The following is a 23586-nucleotide window of genomic DNA, read 5'->3' on the forward strand; positions in this document are numbered from 1 at the left end:
GAGCCTCAGTACTATCAGGTGTCGTTGATAATTTCATTAAGAAAGAAAACAAAAATCCTGGTCCCCTGGCTTCAGCCCCTGACCACAATGTGTTTCTGCCTGAAGCATCTCAGCTGCCATCCTTGAAAGATTCTCACTGGCCCTGGCAAGCTTGCAAAAATATACAAGTGTCTTGCCTTCACCAAACACCCAATTTCTTTTCCCCTTAGTTGTTTATAAACTTGGGAGTACACAGTGATGTTTTAATTCCATCTACAGTATATAAATCTTGGAGTGCAGTAATTGAGCCGAGCTGGCTGACAAGCGGCTCTTGCCCTGTCAGTGAAAGCTGCAGCTCCAAGAGTCTGGGGACGGGCAGGAAAAGCAGGTTTGAGTTCCTGCAATTAAGGTGACAGACCTCAACCCTGCTCTGAGCTGAGTAGGATTTCCCTGGGTGGTTTAGGAGCAGAAGAACTTAAACCAAATCTCTTATCTTCTCTTTTCATTCTCTAATAAATCTCACAGTAACCTAGAGCTTATGGACCACTAAAATAATATATTAATACTTCTCAAAAATCTTTGGTTCCCAAAGCCAAAGATTATCTTGAATTATTCTCCTATATTTTGAGAAGAGAAAACTTCTTGTCTATACTGTAAGAATTTAAATTGAGCCTTCCCTGAAATCCTTGCCAGAACGATTAGCTAGAATCTTCTGTTGGCAGATTTGATGATGTTTTGTATAGTGCCAAGGCTGTGTATGAGACAGAGAGAAAAAAAAATGTTTAATGTTCCAATCCAAACACTAAGCACTACATCTATTTCCCTGTACAAGACACACAACAGCCCGGCATGGTTTCAATTATGAGTGTGACGTTAATTGTACTGCTGTGTCTTCTGTAGAGTCTTCTATCTAGATTCTTGTGAAAAGAAACAGTGGGAAAGAATGGGATTAAAAGACCATATAAAACAATATGCCTGGAAAAATGGTGAGTCACAGTTCTAAAAAATAAACAAGCAAATATAACAAAGTATTAATTTTCCATAAGCAGAATGGACATCCATAACCAAGGGCAGGTTATTAATACACTGGACTTTGCTTTGCTTATTTTAATCATGAGAATTCCATGACTTGAGAACTCAACTCCTGGTAACGAAGCTGAAACCCTATTAACCTGTTCAAATAAGCATTTGCAGGGAGGCTGTTAAAGATATGTCAACAACATGAACTCAGTTTTTTTTTCCCCCAGTAATGGAAAACACACATTGCTGAGGTCCATGTTTTATGTATCTTTAAGAGAACTGGTTCAAATGAAAATAAATACGAGGCGTGAGGAGATACACTCACTGGGATGATCTGTCCACACACTCCAATAGGTTCATGTCTTGTAAAGGTAAAATAGTCTCCATCTGAAAGAAACGAGCACCGTCACTACCACAGAGTTCAGACTAGAAGAAAAACTGCAGAGGGAGAACTTGGGTGGCAGCAAAAAGCAGAAATAAAGTTGAGAAAACTTTTTGTCCATGGTTCCTACTCAACTGTGTATGAAAGCTGGTAGAAGAGCTGTCACTTGGCAAAGGGTTTCTCCAGATACGGTCCCCAGACACCCGAACAGAGTACTGGTAAGAGGCCCTCAAAGGCAAAATAAAAGACAAGTTTATGACACTAGATGCAGTACTGGGGGTGGAGGGTGGGGCAGGGAGGGGGGCAGGCGGGCCAGGGAACTGGAAAATAGTAATATTATATTAAATATTAAAATGATATTTATATATAGAACAGTTGAGTTAAAAACTGAGGTACCTCAAAATTTTAAATAGCTTTCTGAAAGTACTAAAAAAAAAGAAACTAAGTAAAATGCTATTGGGTAAATTTAAAATGCTAGGCAACTGGAAAAGGTGAGGTGTAAAAGTAAGATCTATTTCATAACTCAATCCTGGTGTCCAAATGCACTTCCAGGCACTGGGGGAACCCAGGTATGTCTAGGCCTATTTCAAGAAGGCAAAATTTCACTTCAAAGAAGATTACATCAATAACCCAAAGCCTCCACCCTCACATCAGCCATGGAAATGAGGACAATTTAATAATCTTGTTTTCCCTATAGGAGCAATGGGGAATTGGAATAAATACCCAGGAAATCTAAACCAAATTCTTCTTTAGGAAAGTACCATTATGTTTATCTGAATTATTTTAAGTGGCTAATTGAGATAACCAAAGAATGGCTTCTTTTTTTTTAGCATAAAGCTTTTCATTTCTGGTATTGGGTCTTTGTTTTTCCCTCAGTTGCCAACGCTTTGGCTGCTTCACTGATACTTGTTTTCTCTCTCAAAAGCCATTCACTAGGGAAAGTGAAGACCCTCAGTTAATACTCAGGAAGAGCATTACTATTAGGGATGGGAATGAAAGTGGGGACAGGAGGAGATGCTAATTCTTCCTAGAATTAACAGCTATCTGTTGCTGGTACATCTTTTCAAAGAACTTTTTCTTCCCACATACATTAGCATCCTTTTATCCCCTCTCTTTTTAAAAAAAAAATACAAATGGGGTCATATTATTCACAGTCTTCTATACTTTGGTTTTTCCCACTTTTTTCACATAAATCTAACACATTTTTTAAGCTGCTGAATGTTATTCCACTGGCTCAATAAATAATGGTACCACTGTAAACTGTCCTGAAGGACGACAGAGATTGCTTTCAGTTCAAGCTATTATAAATAATGCTGTAACACTATCATTTTATATATCTCTGTATATCTGTGAAATTTCATGGTCAGAGTGTACATGCATTCACATTTTGATCAATATTGCCAAATCACTCTTCAGAAAAATTACACAATTCATAATTCCAAAACAACATGTTTTTTTCCCTACCCTTTAACACTGGGGTTTTTCAAACATTTTAATTTTGGTCAACCTGATAGGTAAGAAAATGACAACCTGTTTTGATTTGTGTTTGATGATATATGGAGTGAATATTTTTTCATGTTTAATGGTCATTTAAAATTTTTTTCTTCAGGTTTATATCCTTTCTCATTTTTCTACTAGGTTATTCTTTTTTAATCATTTAGAAAACTCTGTGTATATTAAGAAAATTAGGCCTTTGTCATGTGTATATGCAAAGTTTTCCCCTAGTCTGCTACTTGTCTCCTAATTTTGTTTCATGTATATTACTTTAAATGGAAGAATTTAGGAAGTAGGTAAGCTCAGCAACTGTAGGAAGGAAATTATTTTAGAATGTATCTCCACTACAACAAAAAAAAATAGCCAAAATGTGGAAACTGTCCACAGGATGATAATAAGAAGTCTGAGTAATATTTTAAAAATCAAGTTAACTATCTCAGCTTTGTGTGCAGACAATTCAAGAACTTTCATAGATATCTTTTTTTACAATAGTGCAAGTTACCACCATTCTTCAACTTATAAATCTCTGAAAAAGTTTTTTTCTATTAATACGTTTTAATGTTTCACATTTTTTTCCCAGAAGATATAAATGCAATATTAGGCTCCTCTTCCTGGGAAGGTTTTTCACGGGGAGCAAAAACACTGATCAATAGGCTAGAGAGTTTCATTTGCAAGGAAATCCTTCTCAAGTAAACTCTGTAATCTGGCTAAGGTGATGGATTCGGGTATTAATCAAAGACCATAGAAAGAGAGTGTAATGTCAAGATGGAGTACAAATGGCCTGAGAAAAAAATGGGAATATGAACTGAAGAACCACACAGGTGTTTATTTTAGCAGCACTAGAATGGTTCAGACAGAATTCACAGGGCACTTGCACAAGCACAGCATGGTAATTCATAAAGCGTTTCCCCCCTCAACATTCTAAATGCTGAAGAATTTAGTTGTATTACTTATATAATTTTGAAAGTTACTGAAGAAATGAAAGAGAAGAAAAAATGTAGGAGAATCTTAAAAAGCTGACCTCATAAGGAATTGAACTCGACTCCATAATTGATCCCAAGAGAAACTTGAGTTATGGGGAATGAAAACTTTCTTGGATAAACTGTTCACAGATTTGACAATGGCTGGCGCAATGAAAGAAATCGAAGAATCTTCCATCTAAGTTCCTCTAAGCAGTAGATAAATAAAGGGTGTTTTGGTGCTTGAGCTCTTCCCAAAACACTGCTGAGTGAAAGAGATAAAGAAAGGGTCCCAGACCTTGCGCTCAGTCCGCATTCTCACCTGGTTAGTGGAAGAGTATTCTGAACACCCCTAGTCTGAACAGGGTGCCCAGCACACACGAGAACTATACCTCCTACGTGCACCCTTGGCCAGGGCTGGAGGCACCTCAGAGGTCCCACACAGCTACTATGACCCTGCTCTGGATCTCACCAAGCTTCTAGGCTAAGGTTACCCAAAGGCCAATCGCTCAAGAGCCACCTTCTTAATTTTTGCCATGTTCAAGTATCACTTACCCTATTACTTATAATTTCTTAAATTAACTCATCTTTTAAAAGCTATTTGTCAGCTATTTGTTAGCCTCACCTTAAGGAAAATCTATGAAATAACAGATTTCATGAGCTAGCAATATTTTCTTCTAATATTCTTCAAACCTAATAATTAAAATAAAACATGCTTACTGCATTCCTGTAAAGAATCATCTTTAATTTTTATTTTTTATTGAAGTATAGTTGATTTATGTTTCATGTATACAGCAAAGTGATTTGGTCATAAATATATATATATTCTTTTTGAGATTCTGTCCCATTATAGGTTATTACAAGATATTGACTATAGTTCCCTGTGCTATACAGTAGATCCTTGTTGTTTGTCTATTTTATATATAGTAGTCTGTATCTGTTAATCCCAAATTCCAAATTTATCCCTCCCCCCCCTTTCCCCTTTGGTATGTTTTCTATGTCTGTGTTTTCTATGTCTGTGACTCTATTTCTGTTTTGTAAATAAGTTCATTTGTATCATTTTTTTAAGATTCTACATATAAGTGATATCATATGATATTTGCCTTTCTCTGTCTGATTTACTTCACTTAGTATGATAATCTCTAGGCCCATCCACGTTGGTGCAAATGGCATTCTTTCTTTCTTTATATGGCTGAGTAGTATTCCATTGTGTATATACACACATACACACACGTGTGTATGTGTGTATATATATGTGTGTATGTGTGCGTGTGTGTGTGTGTGTGTGTGTATATATATATATATATATATATATATATATATATCACATCTTCTTTATCCATTCAACTGTCGATGGACATTTAGATTGCTTCCACATCTTGGCTATTGTGAATAGTGCTGCTATGAACACTGGGTGCATGATTCTTTTTGAGATAGAGTTTCCTCCGGACCTATGCCCAGTAGTAGGATTGCTGGATCATATGATAGCTCTATTTTTAGTTTTTTGAGGAACTTCCACACTGTTCTCCATAGTGGCTGTATCAATTTACATTCCCACCAACAGTGCAAGAGGGTTCCCTTTTCTCCACACCCTCTCCAGCATTTATTGTTTGTAGACTTTTTGATGATGGCCATTCTGACCGGGGTGAGGTGATACCTCATTGTGGTTCTGATTTTCATTTCTATAGAATCATCTTGCAGGTTACCGGTGCCACATGGTATGCCATATTGTGCTTCTCAAATTTAAATGTGTACACAAAGCACCCAGAGTTCTTGTTAAAATGCAGATTATGAATCTGTAAATCTAGGGTGGGACCTAAGAGTCGGCATTTCTATATAAGCTCCCAGATTATGCCAACGCTTCTGATCCACAGACCACACTCCAAGTAGTTAGGTTCAGAGGAACCAAGCAGGTAAAGGGTAGTCCATGTGTATTATGATGACCTACAGCTGCTGACTTCATTTCTATTTACTTTTTGCCTCTCTGATAACTACTAATTTGCCTGAAAGGAGTCTGAAGTGTAGGAGAATCTAAACAATGTTTTTAACACTTTTAAAATAGGAAGATAAGAACAAAAACATATATACTTCTACAGAACCTTCCAAAATATTTTTACATGCTTGCCTCATTTCATGCTCAAAACAACACTATGGAAAAATTAGGGAAAGTATTATTATTAGAAATTTACAATTAGAGAAAATATGGCACAGAGAGGTCAAGTCTAAAGTGATATCACTGGTTAAGTTGTGGCTCCTGCACTTGAATCTGCATCATCAGACTTCAAATTCACTTGCCTTAGAAACACATTAAAGGCTCTTTTGTGAAAAAGGTGTTGGATTTAGGTGGCTATCACAAAGCATAGAATCAGAGTGTAACGTCAAGGAGTGCAAATGGGGGGAAAAAGACAACCCTTTTACGAAGGGTGAAGATGATTCTTTGAGGATGTGGTGTGTGGACAGAGAACTCGCATAGACTCCTGTATCTTAAGTTATAAAGGGAACGCTACAGAGCAACAGTCCTCTCCTCAGGTGGGGGAGCCCAAGGCTGAGCACCTCTCTGCATCTGGGGTGAGTCGACTCCAAGAGGGTGCGGAGTGTTACTTCTCCCTCTCTCTCTTCTATACCTAAGATGATGTATAATGAGTACTGCTCTCTGCCTAGAAGAAAAATTGCAGCCCATTTTCCCATCTTTGACATTAATAATGATCTCTAAATATGGCAAGATGATTAAAAAGATTGTTCCCATCATTTCTCTAGCTTTGTGCTATAAAGCACATCAGCCTGACATAGAAAAAAATCTCCATCCAAACTCCGATACTCCATTTTAGGCTATGATGATCTTAGGTCTTCTTACCAAATATGAGGCATTACAGAGAGAGTTCAGATTCAGCAAGAAAGGATGGCATGTGATGAAAATACTAAATAAATGTTCTGAATATCACATTCTGAGGCAACAAGTTAGCATACAACTATGGTGGAGAAAACTAAAGAAGCGATGAGACATCAAAACAGAGATACTAATTCACGTGTTTAGAACTTTTTATCTGTCAGCCTCTTTTCCATTTCACTCAAGTAAAAAATACTGTTCTTAAAAGGAGTTTATTTTAAGACACACCCAGAGACAACTTCTCTTACGTGTTTTCATACCTGAATGTTATACACCTTTATGAAGAATATAAAAATCTTACAATTAAAAACTCTATTTTACCATGAATTTGGTTGAACTATGGATCAAACTTTACTGAGTATGTATAGATTGAGCCATTTCTAGAATTAAACTAAGAAGAGTCTTTGTCTCTAGAGATGAGTAATAAAAAAACCTCTTCCACATTTGTGAATGTTGAGGCACTCTTCTATGTTCTTTCATGGGGGCTCATCAAATTACACAAGCAATATAACAATTACTTAGTTATTTAGAACAATTTAAATATTTGGATTATTCCTTCAGGGCAAACATTACTTCTTAAAGCAGAGTTTATAGTTGTTTGAAAAAAAATTTTGACAGAATTATTATTCTCATAAGAATATCTAGCATTGACACAATCTACACATAAACTAGACAGAGTATGATTAGGTAATACCTATGGTCAATGAAATCAGAAGAATCTGCAATGTGCCAGAAATTGAGAAGAAATTTATCAAATATGGACCCCAAGAAATGGCTCCCAGGAATGCAAGGATTCTTCAATATACGTAAATCAATCAATGTGATACACCATATTAACAAATTGAAGGATACCATATGATCATCTCAATAGATGCAGAAAAAGCTGTCAACAAAATTCAACACCCATTTATGATAAAAACTCTCCAGAAAGTAGCCATAGAGGGAACTTACCTCAACATAATAAAGGCCATATATGACAAACCCACAGCCAGCATCATTCGCAGTGGTGAAACACTGAAACCATTTCCACTAAGATCAGGAACAAGACAAGATTGTCCACTCTCACCATTATTATTCAACATAGTTTTGGATGTTTTAGCCACAGCAATCAGAGAAGAAAAAGAAATAAAAGGAATCCAAATCAGAAAAGAAGAAGTAAAGCTGTCACTGTTTGCAGATGACATGATAATATACATAGAGAATCCTAAAGATGCTACCAGAAAACTACTAGAGCTAATCAATGAATTTGGTAAAGTTGCAGGATAAAAAATTAATGCACAGAAATCTCTTGCATTCCTATACACTAATGATGAAAAATATGAAAGAGAAATTAAGGAAACACTCCCATTTACCACTGCAACAAAAAGAATAAAATACCTAGGAATAAATCTACCTAAGGAGACAAAAGACCTGTATGTAGAAAACTATAAGACACTGATGAAAGAAATTAAAGATGATACCAACAAATGGAGAGACATACCATGTTCTTGGATTGAAAGAATCAACATTGTGAAAATGACTATACTACCCAAAGCAATCTACAGATTCATTGCAATCCCTATCAAACTACCAATGGCATTTTTCACAGAACTAAAACAAAAAATTTCACAATTTGTATGGAAACACAAAAGATCCCAAATAGCCAAAGCAATCTTGAGAAAGAAAAACAGAGTTGGAGGAATCAGGCTCCTGGACTTCAGACTATACTACAAAGCTACAGTAATCAAGACAGTATGGTACTGGCACAAAAACAGAAATAAAGATCAATGGAACAGGATAGAAAGCCCAGAGATAAACCCACACACATATGGTCACCTTATCTTTGATAAAGGAGGCAAGAACATACAATGGAGAAAAGACAGTCTCATCAATAAGTGCTGCTGGGAAAACTGGACAGCTACATGTAAAAGAATGAAATTAGAACACTCCCTAACACCATACACAAAAATAAACTCAAAATGGATTAAAGACCTAAATGTAAGGCCAGACACTATAAAATTCTTAGAGGAAAACACAGGCAGAACATTCTATGACATACATCACAGCAAGATCCTTTTTGACCCACCTCCTAGAGAAATGGAAATAAAAACAAAAATAAACAAATGGGACCTAATGAAACTTAATAGCTTTTGCACAGCAAAGGAAACCATAATCAAGACGAAAAGACAGCCCTCAGAATGGGAGAAAATATTTGCAAACGAAGCAACTGACAAAGGATTAACCTCCAAAATATACAAGCAGCTCATTCAGCTCAATATCAAAAAAACAAACAACCCAATCCAAAAGTGGGCAGAATACCTAAATAGACATGTCTACAAAGAAGATATACAGATTGCTAACAAACACATGAAAGGATGCTCTACATCACTAATGATTAGAGAAATGAAAATCAAAACTACAGTGAGGTATCACCTCACACCAGTCAGAATGGCCAACATCAAAAAGTCTACAAACAATAAATGCTGGAGAGGGTGTGGAGAAAAGGAACCCTCTTGCACTGTTGGTGGGAATGTAAATTGATACAGTCACTATGGAGAAGAGTATGGAGGTTCCTTAAAAAACTAAAAAGAGAACTACCATATGACCCAGCCATCTCACTACTGGGCATATACCCTGAGGAAACCATAATTCAAAAAGAGTCATGTACCACAATGTTCACTGAAGCTCTATTTACAATAGCGAGGACATGGAAGCAACCTAAGTGTCCATCGACAGATGAATGGATAAAGAGGATGTGGCACATATATACAATGTAATTTTACTCAGCCATAAAAAGAAATGAAATTGAGTTATTTGTAGTGAGGTGGATGGACCTAGAGTCTGTCATACAGAGTGAAGTAACCGTATGCTAACACATATATATGGAATCTAAAAAAAAAAACAAACAAAAAGGTTCTGAAGAACCTGGGGGCAGGACAGGAATAAAGACACAGATGTAGAGAATGGACCTGAGGACACAGGGAGGGGGAAAAGTAAGCTGGGACAAAGTGAGGGAGTGGCATGGACATATATACACTACCAAATGTAAAATAGATAGCTAGTGGGAAGCAGCCGCATGGCACAGGGAGATCAGCTCAGTGCTTTGTGACCGCCTAGAGGGGTGGGATAGGGAGGGTGGGAGGCAGACACAAGAGGGAGGGGATATGGGGATATATGTATATGTACAGCTGATTCACTTTGTTATACACCAGAAACTAACACACCATTGTAAAGCAATTATACTCCAATAAAGATGTTAAAAAAAAAAAAAAGAAATGGCTCCCAACTACAATATGAAGAGTATTTCAAGAATTGCTACAAATCTTATATATCCAGTAACACTAAAAATGAGTTTACTTAACAGCATCAAAATCTGTAACACAATTCAATGAACGGATGGCCATCTCCTAATCTCTAATTTGTGTACAGAATTACCTTTCAAGGAGCTAGCAACCCTTTTGGTGACCCCAGTACTAAACAATTAGACCAACTACATTGAACTAGTTCATTTTGTCCTCTAGCAGATTCCTATGTATTCTGAGACTGAACAGACCTCACTGAACATTTTACAGGTGTAAGGATAAACTCTATAAATGCTTATACAGACACTGGAGATGACATTAGCATACAGTGGTGCTAACATTATTTCTCCCAAGAGGCTGCTGGTAGCATCTCAGAAGTTAAACTACATGTTCCTGAGTCAGTTATGAAGATATCTTAGCTCTACTACTACTCCATTACGTCACCTTGGAAAGTTACTTTACTTCTCCGGACCTCAGTTTCTCTGTCTGAAAAATGAGGAGACTGGCCTTAGTGATCCCTGAGTTCTTCTTCAGCCTTAACCTCTCAAAGAGGTTACATGTGAAGCAGACTTTGCGATCTCCTGTCACCACCAATTCAGGTAACTACCTACCCTGGGTTCTTAGGTGGGCAGAGCAAATAGCTCCTCATTCTCATTCTGAGTGAACAATAAGATCTCACCATATGGGTTCTCTGCTGACAACACTAAATTAGATTGAGCTGTTAAAGGCAAAACCTTAGGATATGAGTTAATTTCTGCATATTTTTAGGCTATTTAGTTCAACAGGTAAAACTGAAAGGAGGTGAAGTAGATAAATAATTACAGATGGCCTGAGTAGCTTTTTAAACTTTTCTATATGCTAATGTATCATAAGGTCATTTTTATGTCAGAATTCAGCTTAAAGCATGGACTACATTTTCTCTGCTTACGTATCACAAAATAAATAAAATCAATACTGTTAAAGAGAAAAATTATAAGTAATGTAAATCAATTATCCTCTATTTTTCCTTCAGTGAACTAAAAACGATCTTTGTTCCTTCCCCCATCACAAGGAGTTTGTGGCCATGAGAGGTTAAAAATAATACAGGTTAAAAATAATCAAAGTGGGGATAAAACTACTTCCCCTGGAGGGCTTCTATGAGATTAGAGATATTGTAATGGGCACAAAGAAAGTATACAATAAATCATAATAATGATTATTATTTATCATCATAATTAGCAGATGTTATAGCAGAAGGGTCAAAGCATAGGATTTATGGTCAGAAAGAATGGCTCCATTGAGTACCATAGCAGGAAATAATAGACAATGTTGTAAAGGGAAGAACATCAAGACCCTGAATCAAACTAATACCACATGATTCTGTGATAACATCCAACTGTGGGCCTTGAGGGGGATGTGACAGAAAGGGATGGGAGAATCTTTCAATTCAGAGGGAGAAACAGCTGTCCAGTGGATGGCTCAAAAGTGGTCATGCCATAACCCTTTTCTCCTCCTCCCAAATATTCTAGAGGGAGGCTACCCTTCAGGGGGAGGGGGAAAAGTACATACTCCCTCTCTCCAACTGATTATCCATTATGTAATCAAAATCTCTTTCTAAAACACAATTCTGATCAATGTATTCATTTACTTAAAATAATTCAGCGACTCACCATTACTGTGGAATAAAACTTGCAGCATGGTTTCTCCAGGCCCAGAGCCCCTCTGTCTTCTAAATCTGGCTATACTTTCAGATCCACTAGCACACTGTACTCTCCTCCCTCCATACTTCGCACAGGTTATTATCACTGCTGGTGATGGCCCTATCTCCATCTTTACTTACCTGCCCTTGTACAGGCATCACCTTGTACATCCCACTTCCTTCTCCAGGAAGCCTTAATACTGGGTGAGATGCCTTTCCTATGGAGTACCATTGTACTTTGTACTTCCATATGTGAATAAGCCACTCTGTATTGCACTTGGCTGTCTACTTGTTTGTTTCCTTTACTATTCTATGGACATCTTAGTTGTTCACCTTTGTAACTCCAGTGCTTAACACAGGTGCTCAAAAAAAAATCTGCTGAATGAATGAATGTATGAAGGAATGAGGGGATGCCTGAGAGACAGGCTGAAGCCTGGTAGAACAGGTGAAGGAAGAGCTCTTCCCATTACGAGGCAGAACGCCCAGCCTTCCTAAATGGGAAGGAGTCCAAGAGACAATAGCATAATTCTTCCCACTCTTTCTGGTTCTTATCCTTTAGTGTCAGGGATACTAAGCTAGATGAACCATGGAGTATGATTCAATGTAACAAAGCAGCCTTATATTAAAAAAAAACTTTCAGGTTTATTTTTATGGGTGACCAGGCAGAACTGTGCTTTCCGTCCTTGTATTTCTCCTAGGAGCAATGGTTCAGTATTTACTAACTCAGTGTCCACGCCAACTTTATAGAACATAACTACCATGAATAATGAGAACCAACTGGATGTTAATCTAAAAATCGGAAGAGGGTGACTGGCTTCTTCCTTTTGCCACCCTGCTGTACACGTCTCCACAAGAGGGTCTACAATGGCTTAGGCAGAAAGAGACTTGGGTTTAAATCTCAGGCCTGCCACTTACTCACATGTGACCTTGTTCAAGACACTAAACCCTCGCTGTCTCATTTTCTCACCTGCAAAATGGGTACAATACCTTTTAAAATCTGACCTGTTTCACAGGATCATACACAGAATCACATAGATCCTGTATGTGAAAAAAACTTTTACATGCTCAAGTGCTTTGCAAACATAAAGTACGTTATCCCTTTATATTATAATTTCAAACAAAATTAGGGTGTTTCACAGGAAATGTATGTAACACAATAAAGACCTCATGGTTAAAGGCTAACGGCTTTCCTACATTCCAGATTTCATTGAAAAAAGCCAAGAACACAGAGACAAAAATCAAGCTGATGTTAAATTATAAAGTTACAGATGACAAATAAAACATAAATGGATTGATTGAACAAATTTGAGAATAAATAAGTAAATAATAATGACGCTCCCTTTCCCTGATCTTCCACTATCACCCCTCTGGCTTAGCCAACTAGATTCCCTAAGCACTGAACTAGCCAAAGGGGTTGTGAGATGAATTCTCAGGAGCCTACAGGCATGTCCAAATGTACCTAAAAATGGAACGGAAAGGAAAGCGGCCAAATTCACGTTTGCCGTCATCCTTCCTTTCAACTGCTTGAGGCACCACAGCAAAAAGGTCTTACATCCCAGACCCCCAGCTTCCTAGGAGCTCTGCTTAATGACCTGAATCCCTGGAGAGTCCCTCATCCTGGTATCCCTCTAAACGCACTTAAGGAAAAACTGGGGAAACAAAAATTACTTGGCATTTAAGGGAATTCCTCACTTTTTTTCCTTCACAGGCTGGACACCAGTTTATGAGTAAAGGTGGGAGAGACTACTGTGAAAGACTTTTCTAAGCCCTGTATTTCTAACTCAGAATCCCCAAAGAGCATCAGATGAAAAGTGAGACTTATAGACCAACCACCTCTACTGCCAGATAAAGTTACAGTAAAGTATCAAACATTATCAGGAACTCCAATAAATCTTTATCTAATCAATCAAGGTCTTCTCTCCTAAGGAGGCAAAAGAAAACCAAGATATCGTTAGGTCAAATACCAGGTCAAATGTGTACAGCCTTCTGTTTCACCTTATTTCTAAGATATCTCTAAATCATTTGAAAAGATGTTTAAATGCCTGAAACATATTTGTTGTCTTAGTGAAATGGCAGGTGGGGTGGGGTGCCAAACACCCAGGGCCTTTGATCCTGATAATTTCCTTTCTGCACTGAAGCAGAAGAGGTCAACCTGAAAAGGCTGGCGCATGACCTGCTCTTGACAAAGGTTTTCGTTCCCAGGCCCTCCCACAGGTATGCTTACGCCAGACAACGACTCTGCCTCACTTAGGCCATTCCTCGATCCTACAAATGAGGCCAGAGAACAGTGGTCTGTAATATCCCAGAGCCAGGAGTGAAGTAAGATTCTGACATTCCTTAACAACAATCTTCTCCATCCTTCTGAGTCTGCTGAACGTAGGAAACTTCTGCATGGCAGGGAAGAGTCCCTATAACCAGAAACGCATTTTCTAAAGACTGACATTCCACATGTCACCATCATTCACGGAGGTAATTTTAAAATAGTCCTTTGAAGCCTCATCTCTGTCCCTTCTCCCTTCTCACTGTGAACGTCTTCTCTTCTTGCTAAATGAGACATCGCAGTGGCCACATGGTTGGTGCTGGTCTCTGTATCGTCTCCTCACTACGCAAGGCAGAGAACCCAGCAGCATAGGCATCACCTGGCAGCTTGTTAGGAATGCAGAATCTCAGGCCCCATCCTAGACCTGCACTTGAAGAAGATTCCAGGTGATACATATGCACATTCAAGTTTGAGAAGCACTGCTCTAAGCCAGCTACACTATCATCCAATCATCCCCTTTTCTGGTAAACCAATCCTACTCAGCCTAGGAAGGCCCAAACTGGGCACTCCCAAGTTCCCAGCATCACTTTCCACTCCTCCTAGTATGCACATGGGAAGCAGGCTGTTTTCCAGAGAACACGGGCAGAGTACCTGGCATGTTACTTAGCAGCATCCAGAAGCCACTCAAAAACATGTACTTTCTTTCTTTATATGTATTCACCACTGCCAATATCGTCCTATCTCTTCCAGTTGGTCCCTTTCCTGTCGTGATATCTCTTCTACCCAGTATCTAAAATGGATCCTCTAGTGAAGTCATTCACCAGGCTCTAATGTCAAAGTTTCAGCTCTACAATTTATTTGCAGGGTGAATCAGGAAAACTAACCTTTCTAGGCCTCAGTTTTCTCCTCTGTCAATGAGGATGTTAATAACAGTGCCTTCCCCTTGGGGCTGCTGTGAAAGCATTTCATTTGATATTAGCTACAGCTAGTATTCATGCTCAGACCCACACCTTTCCCCCAACTTAGTTTGGATACTTTCCCTTTCCTTTAAAGGGCTACAGCACTGACAGGCCAAGCCACACGACTTAGCACCTAACTGTAACTCTCCTGTAGAGATCTTTGTTTTGTGTTACTAGTTTTGTCTCCAAACCTGGATCTTAAAAAAAAAGTGTCAGGATGGTGGTTGTTTTTACAGACTGTGAAAGTAATTTATAGGGAATACAGAAAATACAGAAAAATATGAAAAAGAAATAATAAATAATCCATAATCTCACCACTAAGAAAAAACAACTGTTAACATTTTAGAGGATTTCCTTCCAAACAAGATCTTATGTTTCACGAGAGCAAGGGCCAAGTCTTAATCTTCTCAGAATTTTCCCTGGCTTCCCCACACCTAGCGCCTCTCCACACTCCCAGCACGTAACCTACCACAGTGCTAAGCACTTTGCAGCTGACAAACACACGCCTGTTCCTTAGCTGAGAGACGGACTGATGTGGCTTGCCCCTACACCTGTGTGTGGACTGTCTGCATATTGAAATAAGGATACTGTCAGAATTAGTGACACAATCTGTTTAGTTCTTTGTTCGGTTCAAGCTGCTGTAAAAGTGTGCTCAGATCTGTACTCCATGTGACTGCTGTTTGTGTTTGGTGGTGAAAGTGTGTTTCTGGTGAAGCCTCATGTTTCCCTTTTCAACATACTCAGATTACACATACCTACAGGAATGGTCATCCCGTGAATTTTATCAGCCCAGCCTGCGTAATACCGAAGGGTTTTGATGACTCCTTGCAAATCGACGTAAAAAGCTTGCAGGAACGGTTTGCCACCATTTAGGGATTCCATGGTCTGTAGGAAAAGAAATGGAGAGAACTTTCCAATAATATACTAAGTAACTTCTACAGCAGAAGAAAAAAGGAATAGAGAGAATACAAATGAATCTGAACAGTGATGCATACCTGGTCAACTCTGATTTCCCAAATGAAAAGATTTTTAGTACCGCGTGTTTAGTTTAGTTTCCAGTAAAAACCACAATGAACTTATACGTGTGTGTTCTTGTGCCTGTGTGTTTCCAGTAACCACTATCCCAATATATAAACACAACTGGTGATAAAGAAGTGTTCTGCTTGTCAAACCAGCTTCTGTTGTATTAATGATCAGAGCTGCGTGGGGATTTTTCAGAGTCTACACCAGTATTCTGAATCCAAAAAGAGGAGTAGGGACATGGGCTTTTATGCAGTTGATGAGACTATAAAACGTTCTCCACACTGCCAAGACCCCTGCTGAGAAATGGACTAGCCATGGTGCACAGCAAGTTTATTTATTACCAACAAATAAACAAGATCTCCTCTAGGGAAGCTCATACTATAACAACTTGAGGGCTGTTTTTTCATAAATATTTATGTTAATAACCATTATCTATTAAGAGTGAAGTATCTGGTCTATTTAATAAAAATACAGTTAGAGTTATTAAGCAGTTTTAGATGATAAATGTTATTATTTTAATGACACAGTCCTAAATAGGGTAAATCTGTAACATAAAGAATTACAAATGAACACAATGAAATGAGTATTTTGACTTGAGAAATAGTAAAGGTGTTACATATTTAACAAATAAAATTAAAAAAACATGTTTGTAATCTCATGTCCTTCTCTTCAAGGACATTTTACAACACATACTGGTACGAAAATTATTTAAGTGCTGACAAAACTAAAATTGAAATATTCTCCATTCAATGACATGAAAATATTATTTACAGTGCAATTTTTCCACTTACCATGTGTATAAGATGGAACTCATTTTAAAATATCATGTGACCTATTCACTGTATATTGGCTCACCTTTATTAAAGGAAATCAAGTTATTTCCCAGTTCTTTTTAGAATATTTATATGTCTGTGAGATGAGCATTACATTCTCCACACAGCAGGCATAGAGCCAAGGTCTTGACAGCATAGACTGAAGTAGAGTCAATAACCAGAATCTGGGCCACCTAAATGGTCCATCCCTATGAGCTGTTGACACCAGCTAAACTTACCTGAGAGTTGCCAGCCCTAGGTTTATTTTCGATTGTGTTTACCTGGGTGCAGTATTAACTTCAGTATTCTGGTCAGGAGCTCCCCCTATATTCGAGAGGCTACCTCTTAACAAAACTCACTCCTCTCATGCCTTGGGAGTGTTTAAAAGTAGAAATCACATTTAAGTGTGATGGGAAAAAGGACTTGACCACAGTGAGACATATGTCAGAAACAGGATGGCATATGAATTTTATGACATGAAAATATAACTGCAGAAATGAACTATATCATCATCTAGTAAGTACTGCTAATCTAATGTTATAAATATTACGTGGATTTAACTCAATTAAACAGACACTTATAGACCATCAATGTGCCCCCATTCACCATTTATGTGTCACAAACTATGCTAGGATTACAAAAAATGGAGTAAAATATAATTTTCACTCTCAAAGAAATCATAATCCAGTAAAGAGACAGCATATAGACCAGCATTCCCCCAAGGAACTCCAAAGAATTCTGTTTTGTACGATATTGACAGGTTAGCCAGAAAAATAGTGTTGAGGCTCCAACAGGTTTGAGAAACACTGAGTAGGGCTTGTCAGAGTCTTTAATATGCTAAGTGTCTTATGAATCTCCATGGAACACCTTTTCCCAATATATATAAACACCTCATTGGAAACAGTATTCCTTGAAGTACCAAACTAGAAAATATTTTTATAGATCAATAAATGTTATATATAGCAAGAGTTCTAAACCATCTCCACAAAGGATTCACTTTTGTTTCCACACTATGAACAGACCCATGAAAGGGATGGTAGGAGGGAGAGCCATGGTAGAAACGACACTGAGGAAGGGTACTAATGCTTCCCTCTCCCAGAGCGAACCCAACAGTGATCTGATTTCCCAAGCAGAGGGTAGAATATAGTATTCATGGCTTTAATGCCCTGACTCAACGAGGATGCCCTACATATTAAATGATCAACTATGGGTCATGCAGGTGGAGATCCCTGCAAGACAGGTATACTGCACAGGCATTCCTAAATGGTTCCAATTTCCAAAAAAGTTGGTATTCTCTAAGAAACTGACTTTTATTTTTAAAATAGCAATAACAACAATAACAACAATAAACCACTAGGAGAGGGGACATTCCTTATGTGAGAAAATGATTGTTTTAGTGAAAGAAAGTTGCTGTCTCCTTCTGTCTCTCCTATTAGTTCTAAAAGAACAAAGGGAGCAGAAGTATATGAGAGGTCCATATCATGCTCTCTGCTTCTGAAGGATTCTCTTTAGTGAAGAGGAGCTAACTCTGGAGAGGTAAAACTCTTTTGATTGCCAACAGTAAATTGGTATTGGTTTCCTGCAAGGAGCATGGTGACTCTCTTGTTGCTTGACTGTTTTTGTTCTTTTTGTTGAGGGTGGGAGGAAGGGGGACGAGGAAAGCAGGAAGGTCCTTACCAGTCATGGGAAGCTATGGTTTTGTTCTTCAAAATTCAATAAGAAGAGACACTCAGCTGGTCCTCCACTTCCCCATCTGATCCCAAAAGCCAAACCTCTACCATTTTTCATGTGTATTATGTACCCTTTAGCTTGTTCCCCAGGTCTGCTTCATATCATACTTTCAGAAAGACTGAGGAATCTAAATTTCAATGGAATGGTAAATTTGGGGTAAAGACGTGATGCTTTCTTAGGTTACTTACTGCAAGGACTGCCCTGTCTCGTTCCACCAAGTCTGCAAGCTTATCCAACAGACGTCCTCTTTCTGAAGCATCCATCCTTCTCCACACTGAGCCAAGAGAGAAAGCCAGGCGGGCTGCCTGCACTGCTTTGTCTATATCTGCCTGTTAGAGAGGAAGAGGCACAAGTGAAGAGAGAGATTGCTACAAATAAAGGAAGAACCATCTGCTTTCACAAAAAAGGTGATGAATGAACATCAGTGGTGATGTCTGGAGAGCATAAGTTTATTGCTTTGTTGTCTGAAGGTAGTTATTTCGTGAGAAATTTTTTTCTAAGACAAACATACCTTGTCTGCTTCTTGAACTTCACACACCTGTTCTCCTGTGGCTGGATTATAGACAGGAAACACTCTCCCACTTTCCGAGTTCTGCCACTCGTTGTTAATAAAAATCTAAGGGAGTAGACAACAGAATGGGATCCATGAGACAGGTGACAGGAAGTCAGTCAATGGTGCCGTATTATATGGAAGTACCATAGTAGTAATACTTGCTCTGTATGCTTGCTGGTATATAATTAAAGTATAGAATTTGAAGTGTTACAAGAAACCCTTGATCATTATGCAGTCCAGCCTCACCCCCAATTCAGAAATTTCCTTTGTGGTATTTTTAACTCAACGTCATCCAAAGATTAAATATAATTCTTACCTTTAGTGAACCTGTCAACTACTGAGAAAGTCAAACAAGGAAGGAAGGATAGACAGTCTCACATACATACAAACCACACACTGAGAATGAGAAAGTATTTATTATAGTCCAGGCTCTGGCCAATATCCCAAAAGGGTAAATCGTGGATCAAACTGACAGTCATCCGGCCTTAGCTACTAGTTTCTCTGTCAGAGGCATAAGTGACTTCACAGGGAAATCTGAAGGGTGCTGGAATAAGCATTTGCCTGATTTATAGTCAGATCCTGAACTGAGCAATGACTCTGACCAAACCAACTGGTGAGTTAAACAACTTACGTGTGTAAATCCAAGTTAGATTTCTTTCCTTTTGCTGGGTAGGCTATGTGGCTCAGCAAAGGGAAAAGGCCTATAACTTTCAAATGGGTGTCCCTAGGATTTCTTAAGAGCCTTGGTTTCTTTATATAGGAAATGAAGATTATATTAAAATGGCAAAGAAATGGTTTAAGAAATTATTCAAGTCAATTTCTCAGAAGATTTGTAAGATATGCATTAACGAAGGAGGGAAAATATAGGCAAAAACATTTAAAAAATTTTATTGATATTAAGAGAGAAATCCAAACTAATATTTTTAGACAATGAAAGCTCAAAGAATACACAAAGATATTTTACTCTGTAAAATTTATGGCACAACAGTGAAAATTTCTGAACCTATGAACCATTCAGTAGTCAGTCAGTTTAGAACAAACACAATGATAAACTGATTTGCTACTGCCTGGCATTTTAATAATCACAAACGAGGCTGAGTGTAGATCTACAATTTTAAAAATTAAGTTCTAGATTATGCCAAAGCTTTGCTTTTTCCTTGATTTGATAAAACAATGAATCTGTGTTGAAGGAGTCTTCTTTTCCTGAAGGCTTTTTAAGATAAAGGGGGACGTGGTGGAGAAAGACCTTAAACCTGTAAAAGCGCTTAATACAAATGTACTGAGCACAAACACAATGACCTTGTAATTAACAATTTTTTTAAAGTTTTTACGGTGAATGTCTAAACATGCTTAACATACTGTATTCATTTGTATAATGTATTCAATAAATGCATAGATATTTCTAGACACAGGAGAGGCAAAGATGATTAAGAGTTCCAGCCTTCCAGGGTCAACAGTCTCTAGTAGTTCATTAAATACTCACAACAGGGCTTCCCTGGTGGCGCAGTAGTTGAGAATCTGCCTGCCAAAGCAGGGGACACGGGTTTGAGTCCTGGTCTGGGAAGATCCCACATGCCACGGAGCAACTAGGCCCGTAAGCCACAACTACTGAGCTGCGCATCTGGAGATTGTGCTCCGCAACAAGAGAGGCCGCGATAGTGAGAGGCCCGTGCACTGCGATGAAGAGTGGCCCCTGCTTCCCACAAGTAGAGAAAGCCCTCGCACAGAAACTAAGACCCAACACAGCCAAAAATAAATAAATAAATAAATAATAAAAATAAAGGAATTCCTTTTAAAAAAAAAATACTCACAACAACCCTAATGGCAGGATTTTATTATCTCAACTGAAAATGAAAAAAATTGAGAGGTTGAAAGTCCGAAGAAGCAGGTTCTCATCGTGACTCTGATTCAAAGTCTGCTGCTCTTTCCACTACACCGTGGTTTCCAGGACTGCTCAGCCCAAAGAAACACGACTAGTTATGTCCAAGCCTAAATCAGATCTATAATTCTTGGACTCCTGATCTAGTTCTCTTTTCACTCCATTTAACAAATTTCCTAACATTTCACAGCGCATCAAATCTGCACACTCCTTTGAAATACAATATGATCTCAAAGGTAGCAAAAGAAAAAAATTAAGAGGTTAGTTTCATTAAAGATTCACTTCTAGAGATTATCAGGTTTAAAGGAGAATGGGTCTTGCCAATATTCCTTATTCCTTTTATTCACTATTTGACTGAAACTTCTTAACCCTTGGAACATCATCAGATCCAATTATAGTTTTAAGCTTCTTTGTTGAACAGTTCTAAATGTTATGTAAGGATTGATATTTCATGACTTTTATTGTTTCTTAGAGGTCTTCCAAAGATCAAAGAGAAAAATTACTTATTTTTTAATAGAATAAAATTCATTCTCTTACTGTTATCATTTAAGTACACTGATCGTTTTATCAATCTAAAATACATTATGGGATCTTAGTGAGCTTTTCCTGTATCTTGAAACATATTGCTAATTTCATCATTCTTGGAATTATTTCATCACTCATCAATTATTTCCAACTATGCTTAAAAAAACCCTAAAATAATAACGAAACAAAAACATTATGGAACTGTCTAGAAATGAATAAATAAATACAACCCCACTATTTCATCATCCTTTGGTTTTATTATTGTATTATCCAAAGTAATGCATTATATCTCAAAAGGGTATAAATAAAGAAGTGTGGAGACACCATCTTTGTCATATTCTTTTTACCTTTCATTGAACACAGTTAAGAATTCAGAATTTTTCATTTCTGTCCATAATGAGAAAGAGAAGAAAATTAATAGAAAAAGACATTTCATAACTGTTAGATGAGTCAGAAGCTGAAGGCAAAGAGACAGAAACACTAGAGACTGCTGATGAGGGTGAAACTGACTGTATAAGCAAAATCTTGGACTATGAGTCTTTAGGATAAATAAATGCATTTTCTCCAAATTAATAATCAGGGAGCAAACAAGATACTTATCAACACAGAAAGGAAATATGATAGTCTAACCCAACTAGTCATTCAATAGGAAGGACTTAATAATTTAAAACCATCCTGTTTTGATAAAAGAACATGTAAGAATTCTTTTATCTTTCATGATATTTGTGGGTAAAAATTTACTTGATATGATTCAAAAATGGACAAATGCTGAAGGTAGGTGTATACACAAAGGTGACTGGGAGTACAGATATTACGTAGAAATAAAAAAGTTCATTGGATTGATCAATCTAATTTACATTTATAAAACTAAAAATGAAAATGTTTTTGTAATTATGGAACAAAAATGGCCATGCTCTTTTCTACAAAATTATGAGCCTTCAAACTTTTCAATAGTATTACATTATGATAATACAAATGCAAGAAGAACCAGAAGTAACAGTAAGATATAACCTATAAGAGATGTGTTTAAAATCTGCAATCAGTATTTATGGCATAAATATTTCCAGTTTCAAACATGATGGCTGATGAGTAGTTAGTTGCATTCAAAGGCCATTGTTCACTTCATGTACATATACCTCCAATACCAGGAAAATATGGAAGAAAAATTGGTTTTGTTATGTTTAAATTCTTGCTCTGTTGTTTTCACTGTCTCTTTACTTTCACTTTTCTAAATTTTTCATAAAATAACTTAATTTTAAAACTTTATAGCCTCCATTGGACCCAGATGGTAAATGTGATGACTATTTTTCCTGGTATGCCAAACATTAAAATATTTGATATTTTTACTGTGCTATTATTTTTTATAGACCTAGCCTTATGACACTTAAAAAACAAAGGAAAGCAAATTCCTCCAAAATACCTGAAGGTTTTCATCTTCTCTGAGCAATTTCAAAAGTTTTGAATGCTGTCCAAAGTGTTCTTCTCTGACCAGGGCTCCTTAAAGAAACAATATATCTCAGGGCTCTAGAGGGAAAGGACAAGATGATCCTGGAATACTATGGTGCCAGAAATCAAGTACATGCTCAAAAACTGATGGGGACATATCAAAAGGACACAGAAGCCAACATGAAGGGGCTCCCAATGGCCAATACTGGGACAATTTAAGCAACAAAGCAAATAGTGATAGTAATGGATTATTACCCAAAGAATAAAAAAGGCATCCAAGAGTCCAAAATGATATAAATTTTTTATGAATAAATAAATGGGGATAAGGAAAAGCTGTTCTTAACAGTAGAATTCAAACTAATAGCTGTCAAGGAATGATGGAATTAGATTATCATCATGTGTCAAACCCCACAATAGTAATTGCTTCAGGCAAATATCATCAATGGATGGTAAAATTAGTGGGTAAAAGTATAATGAAAAATTGGATGTTTATGTAGTCTCAAAGTATCTCCCCTCAAGACGTTTATTAATGACAAAGTAGAAGATAGTAACTTATCATTGGAGAAACTTGGCATACAGCACCTTAACCAAGTGATCAAAGTTAACATCACCAGTAATGGGACAAATTGATCTTTCTTAGCATTTCATCTGCTTGTCCTACTGATAATTAGAAAGCTGTGTTGAAATCTCCCACTTTGGTGGTAGATTTGTCAATATA

General features: G+C 37.5%; 1 protein-coding gene across 3 annotated transcripts in view; it reads right to left on the reverse strand.

Moving 5' to 3' along the window:
- Positions 1 to 23586, reverse strand: part of ALDH1A2 (aldehyde dehydrogenase 1 family member A2) — a 100587-nt gene that overhangs the window by 40822 nt on the left and 36179 nt on the right. For all 3 annotated transcript variants that reach the window (XM_082446842.1, XM_082446841.1, XM_082446843.1), the window contains 4 exons: positions 18977 to 19081; positions 18654 to 18794; positions 15655 to 15784; positions 1325 to 1386 (listed from right to left, as the gene is read on the reverse strand). In XM_082446842.1, the coding sequence (XP_082302968.1) occupies positions 1325 to 1386; positions 15655 to 15784; positions 18654 to 18794; positions 18977 to 19081 (438 nt within the window). The remainder of the gene's footprint in view (positions 1 to 1324; positions 1387 to 15654; positions 15785 to 18653; positions 18795 to 18976; positions 19082 to 23586) is intronic.

This window comes from Balaenoptera physalus (genome assembly GCF_965194825.1).
Source record: "Balaenoptera physalus genome assembly, chromosome: 2".
In the NCBI taxonomy this organism is placed as follows: domain Eukaryota; kingdom Metazoa; phylum Chordata; class Mammalia; order Artiodactyla; family Balaenopteridae; genus Balaenoptera; species Balaenoptera physalus.